Here is a 16775-nt window from a genome sequence, read left to right on the forward strand (position 1 = left end):
AGTTCATTTTTTTTATTAGAATGCCCAATATGGCACACACACGCGGAGAGAGAGAGGGGGGAAAGGAGGGAGGGAGGGAGGGAGAGAGAGAGAGAGAGAGAGAGAGAGAGAGAGAGAGAGAGAACAGCTTGTGTTACTGAATTAGACATTATCAGCACTGAAACAGTAAGTCTACTTATGTAAATTTGTGTTTTAATCATACCTGAGTAAATTTACAAATTACAATGGAAATAGTTATCTCCTGTGAATTGCTCCTACAAGATGGGCAATTCATGTAGAAGAAACATCATGATAGCCTTTCAGAAGCAGGTAATGCCCACTTCAGGACCTCAGGCTGAACCATAGGTGGTGTCCAGTTTGTTTGACCTGAAGTCATTGAGGCTGTGTACAATTTCCAAAATAACTGTTGGTTTGGCCATCAGAAGTGCAGCTTATCATAAATGATGTAGCTTGTTGTAAATGGCACTTCTCCATAACGTGGGTCAATGATAAGGCTGATGGAAGTTTTGTGTGCTCCGAAAAGGATCAAGTGTCTACTGTGCTTCAGGTATTGCCAGACTTTTTGATGGGAGGAATTATCCATTTGATTTAGATAGTCATATCTCACCATTGCCAATACCATTACAAAGCAAGCTATTTAAAAAACAGATGTCAAATGTTTATTGAAGTATGCACTTTGCTTTGAACTTCCAGCTGCTGGGAATTTTAAAGAAATCTGGATATATTTAACCTGTACAAGTAGTTAAAATCATAATGTTTAGAATGTATTAAGCACATATTTTATTCCAACTCTTATTCAAAAAGAAGAATGAACTGTCCTTCACAATAAATTCTCTTTAATAGCCATATTTAATAAAACAAAAAACTATAGAGGAAAGTATAGAGAAAACTATAGAGAAAAACTAACTCTAGAGGAAAGAATAAATTGGTAGATTTTAGATGTTCATGTAAAGAAGAAGTTGGCATATTGCTCATTGTTTATATATTATAGTTGGTACAGTCTATTGCTCATTTCTCATAGCAGGAATTTACGTTTCCCCCCCTTTTTTCCCTAAATTTAAAAAATATGAAATGGAATAAATTGTTTCCAAAGTTAAAGAAACAAACATTCTCCACATTCTGATATAAGTATGGCCTGCTCGATTAAAAGTTCATAGAACAGATGCGCTAAAAGGGAGTCCGGTTCAGCTTTCTCCTCAATTCAAGAACCCACTATTGTAGTTCAGAATCAATCATATGCTGGAGTTTAGAAAGGAGGAGAGCCTCATAAGAAGTTTGCTCTATTGTTGAAATCACTTAATAGTTAGGAATTTATTGATATCAGATCAAAATTTATTTCCTTGCAATTTAAACTCATTGTTCCCTGTCCTAACTCCTAGAACAACTCTGAAGAATTTTGCCCTGTTTTCTAGCATTTATAACTATGTTGAACCTCTCAGTATCTCATCTCATCTAATGAAATACCCTTTTTAATACCTTTTTTAAAGAGCGAATAAGCAAATACCTTTTAAGAAGGTATTTGCTAATTCTCGCACTTCACGAAGACTTTTCTGAAGCAGGGTCATGCTGAGAAAAATATTTCTTATGCAATACATGGTCAGGCTTCTCACAGATTCATCTGACAGATTCATTTGTGCTGAATTGTAGTTCCAGGCAAACCCTTTTCACACAGCTTCCTTTGTAGAGACATTCTAACTTTGGTCTTCATCCATTCAATGGCTATTCCAACTAAGTTTGTAAAATAATGGCAGAGTCAGTCACAGAACCGCTTAAAGCAGCAAAATATTTGGCAGAAACAGTACTTTCTTGGCAGAGAAAACAAACTCTGGCTCTCCAAAAACATTTTTACAGTCATCCATGGAACCATTTGCTGCTCTGATGTTGATCTTGAAGATATTAAAATGAATAAGGTTACTCCAAGGACAAATTGAGCCTAAACACAACAGTGAAGAATTGTAGGATTGATTGGAATAGGATTTGAAGTTCAAATTCTTGCACTAAGAAAAAATAATTGCCAATGGTTGACCTTTTTGAGACACAGTTTGACATAAAAGAGAGAGAATGATTTTGGTTAATCTTCTAACAGTATAGTATCAGGGTTAGTAGATTGGCCCCTAAGCAATCTTTTCTTTTACCTTCTTTTCTTTCATTCTCTGGGTTTTAACTGCACATCTGCTCTCCAGCAATGACTGTGTAATTGCGGTGGATCATTTCTCTTTTGAAATATTCTGAATTTATCAGGTAGGTTATCAGTAAATAGATATTCTTTCTATATTTAATATATTCTGGGATAGAGTTAAACCTAAAGAAAGCTCCTCCTGCTTTTTCTTCTGTAATAGTTTAAATCAGGGCTGTCAAACTCCTGTCCCGTGGGCTGGATGTGTCATGAGCTGGCCACACCCTACCCAGTTTAGTGGAGGGGGGAGTCCTGATACGTCACATGATGCTGCCATGATGACGTGAGTTTGACACCCCTGGTCTAAACGGTCAACTAAGGAAAATGGATAATCATAATCTTTCTCTCTTTGCTTACCATACCTCAAAACTGATAGCATTTGGCTCAATATTACCAGAATTTCTACTTCTCATATGTTTTCTCTTCTGAAAAATGGTATTGCATGGGGGTTAATTTGGCACTTTCCTGTCTCTTGACTTGTTTTTTAATGGCTTTCATTGTGCATGTCCAGTATTTTGCAAAAAAAACCTGATTCCTATTTAATGAAATGTTTCCATTGGTAGGTTTCCTAGTCTCCCCTTGTTCTTTAACTTCTGGACATTTTCTAGATACTCTTTACCTAGAAGGTAAAAACTGAACTTTTACTTAATTAATCATTTTCTGAGCTCACATGGTATGATGTTAAATCTGAGTTTACACAGATTTTGTTGCTAAGATTTAATTGACTTCATTCCTAGGCTATGGTTACAAGATTACCTGTGGATGAATTCAATGAAATCCTCTGAATAACCTTTACAGGAATTTGTTTATTGTTCCCAGCCACAGAGGATCCCAGTTGTACATGAATGTTGTGCTTTATTACAATTAAAATTATTTCTAGAAGCCATTTTGGGAGAGTGACATATAAGTAATCCAAGCTTAAGATACCTCAAGATGTAACATAATCCAAAGATCATAAAGAAATGAATAAAATGGGGAATGTAAGATATAATAAAATAAATGTGCTGTGAACAATATGCACCAGTTTTCCTCAAATGATAACCAAAATATAATGTAGTGTAGACATTGGCCACTCCGTATCTCAAGTGTCTGGCATTCTGCTGAGTATTATGTATCCCAGCTAATGAAAACTTGCACTTCATTTTAGATTCTAAATATCTGTAGCATTGTAATTTAAGATGTGTTCTGTGTTCCATGGCTTCAATGCCAGATGTTTAATTACTGCATTACTTTAAAATCTATGTGAATATCATCCTGATTTAGCCTGCTAAATCTTCTTTTTTCAAGGGGTTAGTACAGGGATGGGGAGATTGTGGGATACCCTATTAGTTGCTGCTTAAGAGAAGAAAATACCAGCAGTCAGCTTATAATGATTGCTTATTGAGGAGTCACAAAAAGCGCTAAAAAATAGAGGAACTGATAAGTAGTAAAGTGGCAAGAAAGGCATCGAGCTATAAAATTATTTCTGACAATTTACTTAAGCAGCAAATGAGGCAAAACAGCTGCCCTATACTTTGTCTTGCTTGGAGATTTTAAAATGTGATGTGTTTTTTAAAATCTTGCTACTTTCCAAGTTCATGTTGTTTTGACTAAGAATGAAAGATGGAACTGTATATTGTAATTATTATTTTTTTATTCAACAAGACTTAATATTTCATCTTTTGGAGAAAAGAACATTTGCATCTTCCAAGAGCAGGGACAGAAATGCATTTTAACTTCCATAAACATTCAGATCAGGAATTGCAAAACATTGTTACCTAGCACAATTGATTAGGACATCTTATTTATCAATTAAATCTATATCCTATTTTTCGATCCAAAAAGCATGCACCTTCTCCTAATTCTTTCTATTTATTCAGCCATGTTCTTAATTTTTACATACCTTCTGGGATTTCAAGTCTAGAAGAGTCATCACAAACTGGTATGTGGATGTTTTCTTGCCAGCCAGCTAGTTCTTTGTTGCTATTCTCTTAAGGTTGCAGAAAATCTCAGAATTTGGTTCAGTTAGCATTCCTTCTTGGAAATGTAGGAACTTCGTTCAAACATAAAGCTTATTAAGGTACTGTACCATTACATGCACTACTACAAGTTAGTCTGTGTTAAAACAGAATAAATGAATAGAAGATAAAAATATGATCCACTACAATGTATTGGCAGTCAGCTCTGTCCACAATTCCTAGTTTCAGCTCCATTGAATTTAAATCATTTTTGAATCAAGTTCAGCTCCTGGTGACTACATAGCTATATCCATGTAGTTTTCTTGGTTTAAAAAATATTTTCTTGGTTTAATGACTTCTTAACCTAGGATAAAAGCCTGGAATTTCCTGATATTCTCTCATTCAAGTACTGTATCAACTCTAACCTTCTTAGCTTTTTAAGATTAATCACATTTAGCTATGTGCTTACTTCTTCACAGAAATAATGTTTCTAACATTAGTGTTGGAGACAGCATGATGGAGATAAAATATTAGTACAGCAAATAATATGCGTTGTCCTACTTCTAGTACAATTCAGGTCTATCAGAGGTGAAAGGGAAAGGGCATGACATGTGGTTTAAGGAAGGAAGAGTTTAGTGTTTCATTATTTTTTCTTTCTCAAAATCTGTATTCAAATTGAATTTCCTTTTAAAGCCTCACAGAAAAAAATACAATCTACACAAGATTTGGAGGTTGCTAATTAATTGCTTCATTAGTCCACTTGGATTGCTAACCATTATGTGGAAATAAAAATTAAGTTCTATGCCTAACATTAGAAAAACCTGCTTTACAAATGCTGGACATACTGGTGGGTTTTCAGAGTTTGGATTACTCTTTTCCTAAATTCCAGCTAGCATAGCCAATAGCTAGACTGAATATGGTCTATTCCCACACTGGGAGATGGTGCAATTAATGCCTTACCATTTGTTGCTGCTCATATGTTTTACACTGTAATACAAAAAACAAAGTTAGACCTGAATTTCATTTCAAAAATGTAAAAAACAGTTAAATATTCTACATTAACTTTGACTTTAAAAAAACAGTGTTAAAATTTGGATGGAATCAAATTGGACATCTGTCTACTCTAACAGGTTGAAATTTTTAAATGTAATATTTGTAAAAAAAAAAAAAAGTTGCAAATCACCCATCAAACATTTGTAGCTATTATACTTTGTATACTAACAATGAACAGCCTGTAAATGTTAAATTCCAATAGCCATTGCATTCTTAAATATTCTTACTAGGAAGTTCCATTGCTAAGAATTTAGTTGAACGTACATTTGATTGTTTGGATATGTCTAGGAAATATTTCACATCAAAATGTATACATTAAAAAAACAAAAACAAAAACAAACAAAAGACATGTGGATATTATTTCTCTCGGATTTCTCTGATAGTTAGAAATTGAAATCCCAATGCACAATTTCTCTTTGGTTTTTATCAGGGTTGCTTCATATAACATTCTGAGCCTTCAAGTTGGGAAAATCAGCCAGCTTCAGTATTTTTAATGTAGCTCTCTGCCTCGGTCTGGGAAATCAGCCAGAACTATGCACGAAATGATAACACAAATATCTTATGCTATTTTTACATCAAAGGGAATATACCAAAGAGGCCAAATGTAGCAAAAAAAAACAACCCCAAGAAAAAGATTAATTATTTTATTTTATTTACTTATGCATTTATAAGACTTATCAACCACTTGAATCCTAAGGAACTCTAATCTAGCTGATGTGCAAATATAAAGCAGAATAAATAAAATTAATATAATGTAATAATAATCTAAACCATTAAACTATTATCATGCTAATTTGGAGTAACCCTAACTTATATCTTGTGATCTTCCTAGATTTATATTTTCCTTAATATTTTTCAATCAGACTTTTTTTTAAAAAAAGATGTTTGTAATTTGAAAAACTATATGTTTATCTTTCCATAATTGAATATTTTCATGAGACTACATAAAGTTAAAAGGTTTTTTTTTTAAATATTGCCTTTCCCTTCTCTTGTCTAGCTACTGTAAAATTGGTTTATCTCCTGATAGAGTTGGGGAAGAAAGAGTTTGGCTCTACTAGTCATATTCCTCAGTACAGGACTAGGAGAAAGTATCATAGAATTTATTTCATTTTTATTTTCATATTTTCTCTTTAAGTGTATCATAAAAGCAGCACAGGTTGTTGGAGCTGTGCTGTCTCTCACTGGCTTAGGAGGTGGTTGCCAAGTAAAACACTCCATAGAAGATATGTGGAGACTGCATTACTTACCAATCTGCAACATTAAGACAAGTGAACAAAGTGGGTAGACCCAGGGGAATTCTGGGAGAGAAGATTTGAGGTTCACCTGTACTGTTGTATGTTAATAGATATGAGATAAGGGATATTAGGGGCAGCCCAGGGTAATTCCTGCATCCCTCACTTTCAAAGGCCAGGGGTTTTGTTTTGTTTTGCTTGTTTGTTTTAGAAAGAATACTGCTGTTTTGTACAAAGGGAGACAGGAAGAGAGTAGATGCCCACTGGGATGGCATGTTTCAAAGGACTGGCATCACCACTGAAAGGCTGAGCCACTGCCCCACTAACTTTCTTAAATTAGGCCATTTCAATCTCAATTCGTACAACTCAAGAAAGCACAATAAGTTGTCCATTAAGAGCTTGGCCAGCTTCAAGAAGGTTTCTGTTATGGTATCTACAGAGGTGGTATTCAGCAGGTTCTGACCAGTTCTGGAGAACCGGGTAGTGGAAATTTTGAGTAGTTCAGAGAACCGGCAAATACCACCCCTGACTGGCCCCGCTCCCATCTCTTCTCTGCCTCCCGAGTCCCAGCTGATCGACTGGGTCTTCTTTTGTTGCCCTGTACAGGAGAACGGAGCTGGAAAGCAGGTTAGCGGGGTGTGGGGGTGGGTGGGATTTTGCAGTAACCTTCCCCCAGGAGTGGGGAGGGAATGGGAGATTTTACAGTATCCTTCTCCTGCCACACCCACCAAGCCACGGCCACAGAACCGGTAGTAAAAAAAAATTGAATCCCACCACTGCTACAGATCCATGCAGGCTGATGCCATTATTTTTTTATTGCAGCTATACCTATTATAGGTTACATATCACTCCCATTATTATGACTATTTTATCATTAAAGTCATATTATTAGGATTGCACCGAATAGGTCCAGACTCCGATAGCCTTTTGGACCACAAAGGACCAATAAAATAAATATATAGTCAACATATTTAAAGATGTGGTATTGTATCCAGTTATTTCTTTCCTATCAACAACCCTAACCTAACCCTAATTTATATCAACTTTATTGCCAATTTGTTCTGATAAAAATGATATTTTTCCTGACTTCCAAATAGTTTTCCTTTCTTGCTTAGAAGGAAGTGTGGGCCATATTAACTGACAAATTCCTCAGTATTCTGAAAAATTCATCAGGTTCCAGAAGGAAGTTCTCCATCCTTGAAGATGTGGAAGGAAGCCCCAAACTAAATCCTCAACGATCCGATTTTGACAGTCAATCTCTTCCTTTACAGCCATGAAACCAAAATTAGGAAAATATCCCTCCATAATCAAAAGATTATTAAAGGATTGGAACAGATCCATACTTGTCACAGCAACCATAAAGTTCAAAATTGATGCAGAAATTATATGAAAATGGAAGTAATATGAATAAGTTGTTTTATTTATTGTTCTCTTTTCCACATTGTTACAATGAAATGATAGATTCATAATCAAGGTTCAAGAAAATCCCATTATTTACATTACATTTACATTAAATTAGAGTTAATGTAAAATCTGATAGATGGTGAAGCCAAAACCTATATAGCTTTTAACATGATCCATCTGAATTCCAAACCAAATTAAAAATATGCTGTATTTCTATTCTCTGTACTTTCACCAAGGTACAGTTGTATTGTTGCTGGATAAAAAAAAACTTCAATAGTGACGTTTTTATAGCTTTTTCATTCAGTCAGCAGGAGGTGTTGCTAGGCAATCTTAGAAATCATAGAGGAAAACTAAGGTATGTCTCCTTACCATCTGCTGTAGTTTTATTGCATGAAAAGTCTTTAAAATCATTTTGTTGGTCCTCAAAAGAGGCAAGAAGACTTGTATTACTTCTGTAAATGAAGAAAAAAATGTTATGGTTTGTTGTACCACAGTTAGCATGAACATACCTTATTTGTGCTTCTTTTCTTTCTTTTCTATGGAAACAGAAAATGTCTTCATTCAGATAGTCCATAATCAGAGACATTTAACCATTCTAATAAAGTTTATGGGACTAACCTAGGTTTAGAATAAATTTTCCAGAAATTATATCTGGTCCAGGAAATGACAGCCTGCACAGGTTTAAGCACCTCACAATTCACCTGTGTTACACCACTGTTATGTGAATTGTATTGGCTTCCAGTTTCTTTCCAGGTGGGCAAATCAAGTTGTGAATTATTACCCATAAGCCCTGTTTAGCACAGGACCAGGTTATCTTCAGGGTTGCCTTTCCCCAAGGAGATCTACCTTGGATTGATAGAGTGGCTGTGATACAGGTCTTTTTCCTCAATTGTTGTCATCTAATGGGATCTAGACAGCATGCTTTCTCAATAGCTGCCCCTTGGATCCAGCAGGTCCCAACTCTCCAAATCCTCTGAAAAGCAGTAAAAGCCTGCATGTTACCATAAGCACTGGGGTAGTGTGAGTCTGGATCCCTCAAAGTTTTTTTTTAAGGATGTATGGAGAAGGGTAGCAGTTGAAGTTTTCTGTGTTGATTTTTTCTGCATTTATTGCTTTTATTGTTGTGTGTGAGCCACTCAAAGTTATGTTGCATAAGATAGGCAGATATATAATCTAGTAAATAAACAGACTGGTGAAACAGAGATTGAAAGGAAAAGTCAAAATAATTAAATATCCTCCTGAGGATATTTAAAAGTACAATCATTGAGGCTCAACTGTAATGTTTTGCCCAATTAATGAAGGGTCAACCAACATCCAGGAAGCTGTCAAAGTTACGATGACTTCTTTAAAACCTGTCCTAACACAGAGCAGAAAGAGAAGCAGAAAAAATATAGGGTAATATAAAGAATCCTAAAAAATAATTTAAAAAAATAGGAAATACTAAAACTTAAATGTTATTTAAATGGAAAAAATCCAGAGCAATGGTTCAGTCATTAGATAGCAACAGAATGAATGAGAAGCTCAAGGAATGTATAAAGTCTCTGCTGTCACAGAAGAAACAGAGACCTGGCCCTGTATTGACTTTTTCGGGGAATGAATTGGAACAACTAAAGCTAATTAAAGTAACAGATGAAGATGTTGCAAAATATCTTGAGACAGCATATAGAAACAAATCACCTCGTCTGCATGGCATCAACCCGAGAATTCTTAAAGAATTCAGTGATGAAATTACTGGCCTCCTAACAAAAGTAGATACAAATAGCATAAATTAATCATTCAAATGAAAGAATATGTTGTAAAACTAAGAGGAAGTAGAAGGATGTAATAGTTCCGAATCTATGTCTTCTGATTTTGTGCCATATAATGAGTGAATGAAAGGGAAATGAAGGTGTAGCTTTCATTAAGAATGTAGCAAGAATAAAAGTATGAATTGGTCTGAAACATCTTCAAAGAAAAATAAGAAAATCCAGTTGCCTCTTGAAAAAGCACCTTTGGGATGCTCACTCAAATATCTTTTCGCCATCAAATTGAGTTTGCTTCACAGCTTTAGACCCGGTGGCTTTGAGTTTGCACTCAAGGATGGTGGGGGAAAAAAGAGATCATTACTCTGATCCTGTGAGATTAAAGAAATCAAAGCTCCCAAGTATATCAGAAGCAGTACAATAATCAACTCATGATTAGTAGTATTGCAATGGATAAGAGCTGATCTGTCCTGAATGTAGGCATGTTTCTCAATTGAGTAATTTTCTCCTTCAAGATCCTGTATTGGTTCATTTATCTGTAGACCTCAGTTTATAGTTACTGGTAACCTTTGTATTGATTAACAGTTCCAGGAGAACCATTCTTTCATTAATCAATAGAACAATGATTGGACAATTGCTCATGGAAGGAGCACCTGGATTCTGCTTCCTCTGCAGTTATCTGGAACATTCTTCTAATTCTTGGCAGCTCCTAAACCCCTGTTGCTTCGGACTCTGCTGCCTTTTCTGGAATGAAATAGATTCAAGCTATCAAAATAATGCCAACAAAAATATGAAGCATGACAATATATGTAGAAAAGAGCCAGGAGGTCTGAGTTCCTTGGAAAAGCTACAGTATAATGATTATAGCAGCAAAGCAACCCTGTTGTGATGTTACTGGTTTTTATGTATTATATTTCCATATTGTATGAAATATGCCAAACATTATTCTAAGTACTTAGCAAGATGGTGATAGTGATGGTGATGGAGATTAAACATTTTGTACTATATAGCTCTTTATTTGATTGCTATTTGCCTTCAACAAACCAACAATATGTCAATTCAAATATAGGATATTGTTGGAGATCTCCATGTATGCTGCTTTGAGTCATTTTATAAAGAGAGCAATGTCTCTCTCACACATATTTTTCATATGTGAGATAAACAAGATGTGTACATTGCAGACTGTTTCACAAGCATGAAACATATCTATCTCTTTAGCCCTGTTTTTTTTTTTTTTTAGTAAACATGAATGTCATTGCAGAGTAAGTGCTTTTTGGTATTTCCAACAGAATTACGAGCAGGCAGAGCAAATCGTAAGATCTCCATTCAGTCCCAGCCAATGATGGGCAGAGTAAAATGTGACTGTGAGGATCAGCCTTTGATACACAAAGCATAACTGAGCTCCCCATGTTCCAAGTCATGCAAAATAGCTCCAGCAGGCTCTGCCAAAGTGCCTATGCTGCATCACATTAGTAGCACTGGAACACAGGATGATGTTCAGAAGGAGTAAAACCATTGTATCACAGCAGTAGGGCCTATTAGAAATGAAGCAATCCCACTGGGGCATTTTATTTGCACACTCCAGTAGAGTGGACGCCAAAGGCTTTGCTAATGCTTCATGGGCTGCTAATTTCCTCTCTGACCCCTTTTGTGGAGGGGTGACCCCAGCCAGAATCCTTCTGCAATGAATGCCAAAGCCTGACACAGGTCTGGGTTAGGGGTGACAAAGAGGCCTCTGTGGGCTTTAATCAGGCTCCAGTTTGCCGTTTAAGAACCGGGAAGGGGGGAGGGGAAGAGCTGTGCCTCTCTAAAGATCTGGGTGGTACAATAAGGGAGGCCCAGGGTCTCCCATGGAGGCAGCTGAGTTGCAGCAGGCAGCAGAAGACAGGCTAAAAAAATTCATCAGACAAGGAGGGGAGGACAAGAAAGAAGAGGCGGATGGCTTCTTTTGTGAAAGGCTTTCTTTGGAATATAGAAGGTTTTTCAAAGAATGCCCCCATTAGATGACCCAATCAGGTCCTGGCAGATGGATCTCCTAGGCACGCTGCTTATTCATAGCAGGCTAAGTTGCTTCTGGTCTCTCACTTCCCTTTCCCTTTGCTGCATCCCTCCTTTCTCCCCACATGCCTTCGTGTGTATTAAGCCTAACTTTATACATGTGTCTCTCTGTGTGTATATGTATATATATACCTATTTTTCTCTTCTTGTCCATCCCCAAAGACTGTGATACCTACTGCAAGGCATCCAAAGGGAAGCTGAAGATAAACATGAAGAAGTATTGCAAGAAAGACTATGGTGAGCAACTCTCCTCCTCCCCAACATCACCCTGGAAATGCTCCGTGTTTGTCTGTCTTGTCACGGGATATTTTAAAGTGGCATTTCTTTTTCTGAAGCATGGTCAGTAGAATCTTTGTTATGGTATGGTAAGTGATTATTGGCCCCAAAAGGCCTTCCTACCTGTCTCCAATGTTGTTTATAACTGAACCTGCAATAAAGGACCTGCCCAAGGTTTGAGACAGAAAGGAAATAATAAGTGAAATATGCAGCAAGGAATCTTCTGGGAATTTGCTCTGGGACAGCCCCTTGATGACAGCATATTCAGCCACCCAAAACACTGAACGGGTATGGGAAATTCACCACATTGTCTCTTGGAAGATAGAAAAAAACTCATAAACTACAGCTAAAGATTTCATTCATATATTTGAATGGGTAGCTTGCATGTACTGGAAGGTATGTGCCAAGACAGAGTTTTTCGATTGTGTTCACACAACATCTTTAACCTCCTTGTACATTGATCAATGTTCTGGGTTGTCCAAAAATATTGAATAGAAACTGGTTTGGTTGACACACGTGTTAAACCACAAGACAAACATGCAAGTAAAGCTTTTTTTTTTTTCATGCTTAGCACGTTAAGGACAAATTAAGCATATTGCATGGATAGAGTCTTAGAGGGAGCCCATCAAAGTTAGAAACTTTCTTATCAATGATGAAATAAAAGGAAATCCAATCTTGGTAGAAGGCTGCCAGGAGGGAAGAAATGCTAGGGAAGGCAAGCATTAGACATTTGCATTTAATGTGCATTTATGTGAATTTGTGTGGTTTCTCTTACTAACAAAAGTGAACAAGTAAAGATGATGGGAATGACAACCTAATTTCCTGGGAAACAGAAAGATATGTTCCTGCTACACTCAGTATTATTCTATTTCAAATTAGTATGGTGTGGCTTTCTTTGTTTGCCCTGAGCATCATAGTCAGGTTACCAGATACAATTGGTTGTATGATTTGTGAGCCCAACAACAACTACTCAATCCCTTTGATTTTATCTGTCAAGAAGGGATAAAATAAAGGAGTGGAAAGAATAGAACAGTTGTAAAACAGTGGCCAATTTTCACAAAGAAGATGAATTAAAAATCTTTTAGGAGGTTTTTTCCCCCATGCAAATTTAAGGATGTGTGTGTGTGTGCGCATGTATGTGTTTAAAAAGAAACATGTGACAGGGATTTATAACGTGGGTTGTTGACATTTTTGGAATATGGTAGGAAAAAATATATAAAGAAATTTAAAATTATGGTGTTGGAAAAGACTTCTGACAATGCCGTAACAGCCTAGGAAACAAAGAAATGATCATCAAACAGATCATCAATCAGAGTTTTCACTCAAGGCACAATTGACTCGAATTATACCTTGGGCGTATTATGCAAGGATCGAGTCCCTTTATAATTGTGGGAAAATTGGAAGGAAACAGGAAAAGAAAGTCACCATCAGCAAGGTGGATGGATTTCATTTCCGTGGGGATGGATGTACCCTTGTAAAATCTGAAGGGCCAGGTAGGGAGATAGATCATTCTGGAAGTCTACAAACATGGTTGCTAAGAGCTGAACCTGGCTTGATGGCACAGAATCAATTAATCATCATATATGATAAAACCTTGTGTGCAGGAAAGAAGAGGGAACGCCCCTAAAAGCATGCTTATCTTACATACTAGATAAAACTTGATATATTTATTCCTGTCATGTTTTATAATTAAATAATTAAGTTCCATATACTTTCTCTGCTGTAGCTTTTGTATAAAAATAAAGGAAGAGTTAAGAATCCTTCAAACCATTGTGTAATTGATGTAGTATTAGTGTGTTGCCAGACTTATAGCATCAATCTTTTACAACCATAAAAATATAAAATTCTAATTGTCTCCCTGTTTCTAAATGACTTCTTGTTTCCAAGTCATTTTTGTCCAAAAGGGTGTTACTTAGTGCATAACATAATAGTAATTAAAGTTTCAGTTTTGAGCAGCACATTTCCAACAATACATGAAGCATTATTTTAAGTATATACATAGACACACACATAGAGTGATGTGATTGGTTATAAACTGTGCAGTCAATTTAAAATGGGATGCAGAAAGTAATTACAGAGATGTTAAGTTTGAGTGTCCACAAGCATATTTGGTAATACATAGACCTATGCAAAACAACTTCGCTTCAACAAAGAAATTTGTGCTGTGGAAGCAACATGATTCGCTTCATTGAAGCGAGGAGGTGAAGTGATTCACCTTGACAAAGCAATTCACATAATCTTAAACCACTTTGGGCAGGGCTTGCAGAATGGGCAGCTTTGTGAACACTGCTGGATGTGCAGTGTGCTCTGAAGCCATCCAACCTTGAAGAACTTGAACAGTTCATGAGGGGGCTCCAGGCTAGAAGTCTGAACTTCCCATTGTTCAAAAATGGTCACTTTGAGGTCAGTGGCAGAGTTCCTTGGACAGCTGAAGTTCCCCCCACGCACACACGTTAATCTTTGAATACTGACATTTCTGAGATTACCTTTGTACCTGTTTATTAATTTCGCCAGTTTATCCTATATACTATGAAGACTGGCACTGATGCCTTATGATGGCTTATATCACAGTGGAAGATGATAAACTGAATAAAGTTCTCAAACTTTAATTGGTGTAATTAGAACTTGACATGTTTTTTTCCTAACCGATTAAAAAAAAACCTGATTTATTCTCTAGAATTGTTGTAAGGAGAAGGATTGCTTTTATTTGTGGTTTGTTGTTGGTAATTAGCTATATTAGGTTGTTCAGGAAGAACAGCCTGTAATTATGAGCAGCCATATTATCCAAGGTTTATAAAGAAAAAGAAATTTTATTGACCATGATGGGCTGCAATTCATTGATAATATGTTGGATTGGTTTTAATAGGCAATCAAAAGTGACTAGTCTTTATCTTGATCAAGGTGCCTGATAGGGCTTTATTGTAGATGAAGCTAGAGAATATTTTAGGGCTGAAGGCTCTATGCACCCCATGGAAATCTTCTAAGTGTACAAAAGGATCAGTTTGGTATAGCAGCAGGCTAGATACCAGGAGACAATGAGTTGTGGTTGTACTTCTGACTGAATGAAAGCCAGTCAGATGACTTTGAACCAGTCACTTTTTGTCAACCAAATTTACCTCATGGGGTTGCTGTTGTGGAAGCAATAGGAAGAGGAAGTAATATTGTGTGCGATTTTTGCCTTGATTTTTTTCTAAAAATAATAAAAGCGGGATTTTTATTTTTATTTTAAATATGACAGTCATGCCTCTTTCTCTTTCTTGTGCCCAGACAGGCACACTTTACTGGACCTTACAGAGCCTTCACCCTATTTCTATTTAGACACAGTTTTCTTGGGCTTCTTTGGATTGAGGAATAGGGAAAAAATAACTATCTTCTTCCCTCCCCTCACACTCATTGAACTTAATTAATAATTATAAGCTTCTTTCTTCAAATGATGGCTGATCAGCAAGGGGAGGAAAAGAGATTCCTGAGTGCAACAGAGAGCAATGAAGCATGAAGGTATGCAAAACCATTAATTTATTGTGGTGCTGAAATGGTGACTGGGGAAACCATCTTCAAGAGCAGTCAGAACATAGATCTAGCACTCTTACAGAAAGCCACGTTCTTCCTATGAATCTTGCTTGGTATCCAGCTGCTGGGTTGAGGGGAGGCCAGGAAAAGTGGGAAAGATGGCTTTTTTATCCCCTTACTCATTAGATGTCTGACCCAGATCGGCTCCAGGCAATCGGATACCTAAAGAAAAAAAAAATAGTTTTCTGGCTGCTTATTGGATGGAAAAATGTCTATTTATTTATTCAATTTCTCAGATAGTGACTGGGCAGCATACATCATAAAACATTAAACAATACAGGGCAAATATATATGTTCACCAAGTAAGGCTATTGCCATAAATGTTAATATAGCTAAGCCATTAATATAGCCATGCCAGAATAGATAATATGGTTTTAATCAGAGGGCCTAGTTATCTTTCCAAACTTACCTCCTCTACAGTCTCTCCCATGTTAAGGAGATAATTTGGTGGATATATATCAACTTGCAGCTGAGCTATTAGTAGAAGGGAAAGCAAAATTAGAAATATCCATCAATCACTTTACTTAAGTTATACCCACTTTACTACTGTACAGACAGCACTGATCTCATTTTATATAATCACAGGAATTGGAAATTAGGGCAATACAACCATCCTGCCAACTCAGCGTAAGAGGATGGAGGTTTATTAAAGCCATAAGACGTTGGCTTTTGCAGAGTTGCTATCTGCAAACTGCATGAGGTTTCAGAGGAACAGGTAGAGGCATATAAACATATGAATACATTATATATGAACTTGTTATCTGTTACACAGACTCTATTAACACTCAGCTTCCACGATATCCCCTGTTTTCAGATTATTGGCAACTTTAGTTTGTTACAGCAAAGCATCAGCAAAGAAAAGCCCTTTAACATTAGCACCATGAGTTAGTAACAGAAACTAGTTAATTCCTGACTCTGCCTTGAGTCTCTTCCTCATAACTTAAATACTTTTTGCATCTATTTGCCTGTCCTTGGAAACAATCGACAGGCTGCAGTAAATGGATGTTTCTTTCTATCAACTATTTTGATATTTTTGGTGCAGATATAAAAATCAATAGAGTGAGGTAATCCATCCACAGTTTATTTCCATTAGCACAATTCATGTATCTTTGGATGCAACAAGGCTTTTACCCTTGAACCTAAAGTTAGGATTACTACATATCATTTCTTAGAGACATGTAATCCAAACTGGGGGTGGGGGTGGGGGGATCCTTTATTTACTCTACAAGGTGAAGAAATAGTTCACCAATTACTTCTGAACCAAGTATAAAGCTTTTCCATTGCAAAGAATGAGTCTTTTGCAGCTGTATGTGACATTACATCAGAT

General features: G+C 36.5%; 1 protein-coding gene across 2 annotated transcripts in view; it reads left to right on the forward strand.

Annotated features, from left to right (window-relative positions):
* NTN1 (netrin 1) overlaps positions 1–16775 on the forward strand; it is a 136882-nt gene that overhangs the window by 103333 nt on the left and 16774 nt on the right. The window contains exon 6 of one of the 2 annotated variants that reach the window (XM_026696188.2): positions 11765–11839. The exons of the other annotated variant lie outside the window; for it this stretch is intronic. Within the exon in view, the coding sequence (XP_026551973.1) occupies positions 11765–11839 (75 nt within the window). The remainder of the gene's footprint in view (positions 1–11764; positions 11840–16775) is intronic. 2 annotated transcript variants of the gene reach the window in all.

This window comes from Pseudonaja textilis, chromosome 2 (genome assembly GCF_049901715.1).
Source record: "Pseudonaja textilis isolate UNSWEBS1 chromosome 2, rPseTex1.2, whole genome shotgun sequence".
NCBI lineage: Eukaryota > Metazoa > Chordata > Lepidosauria > Squamata > Elapidae > Pseudonaja > Pseudonaja textilis.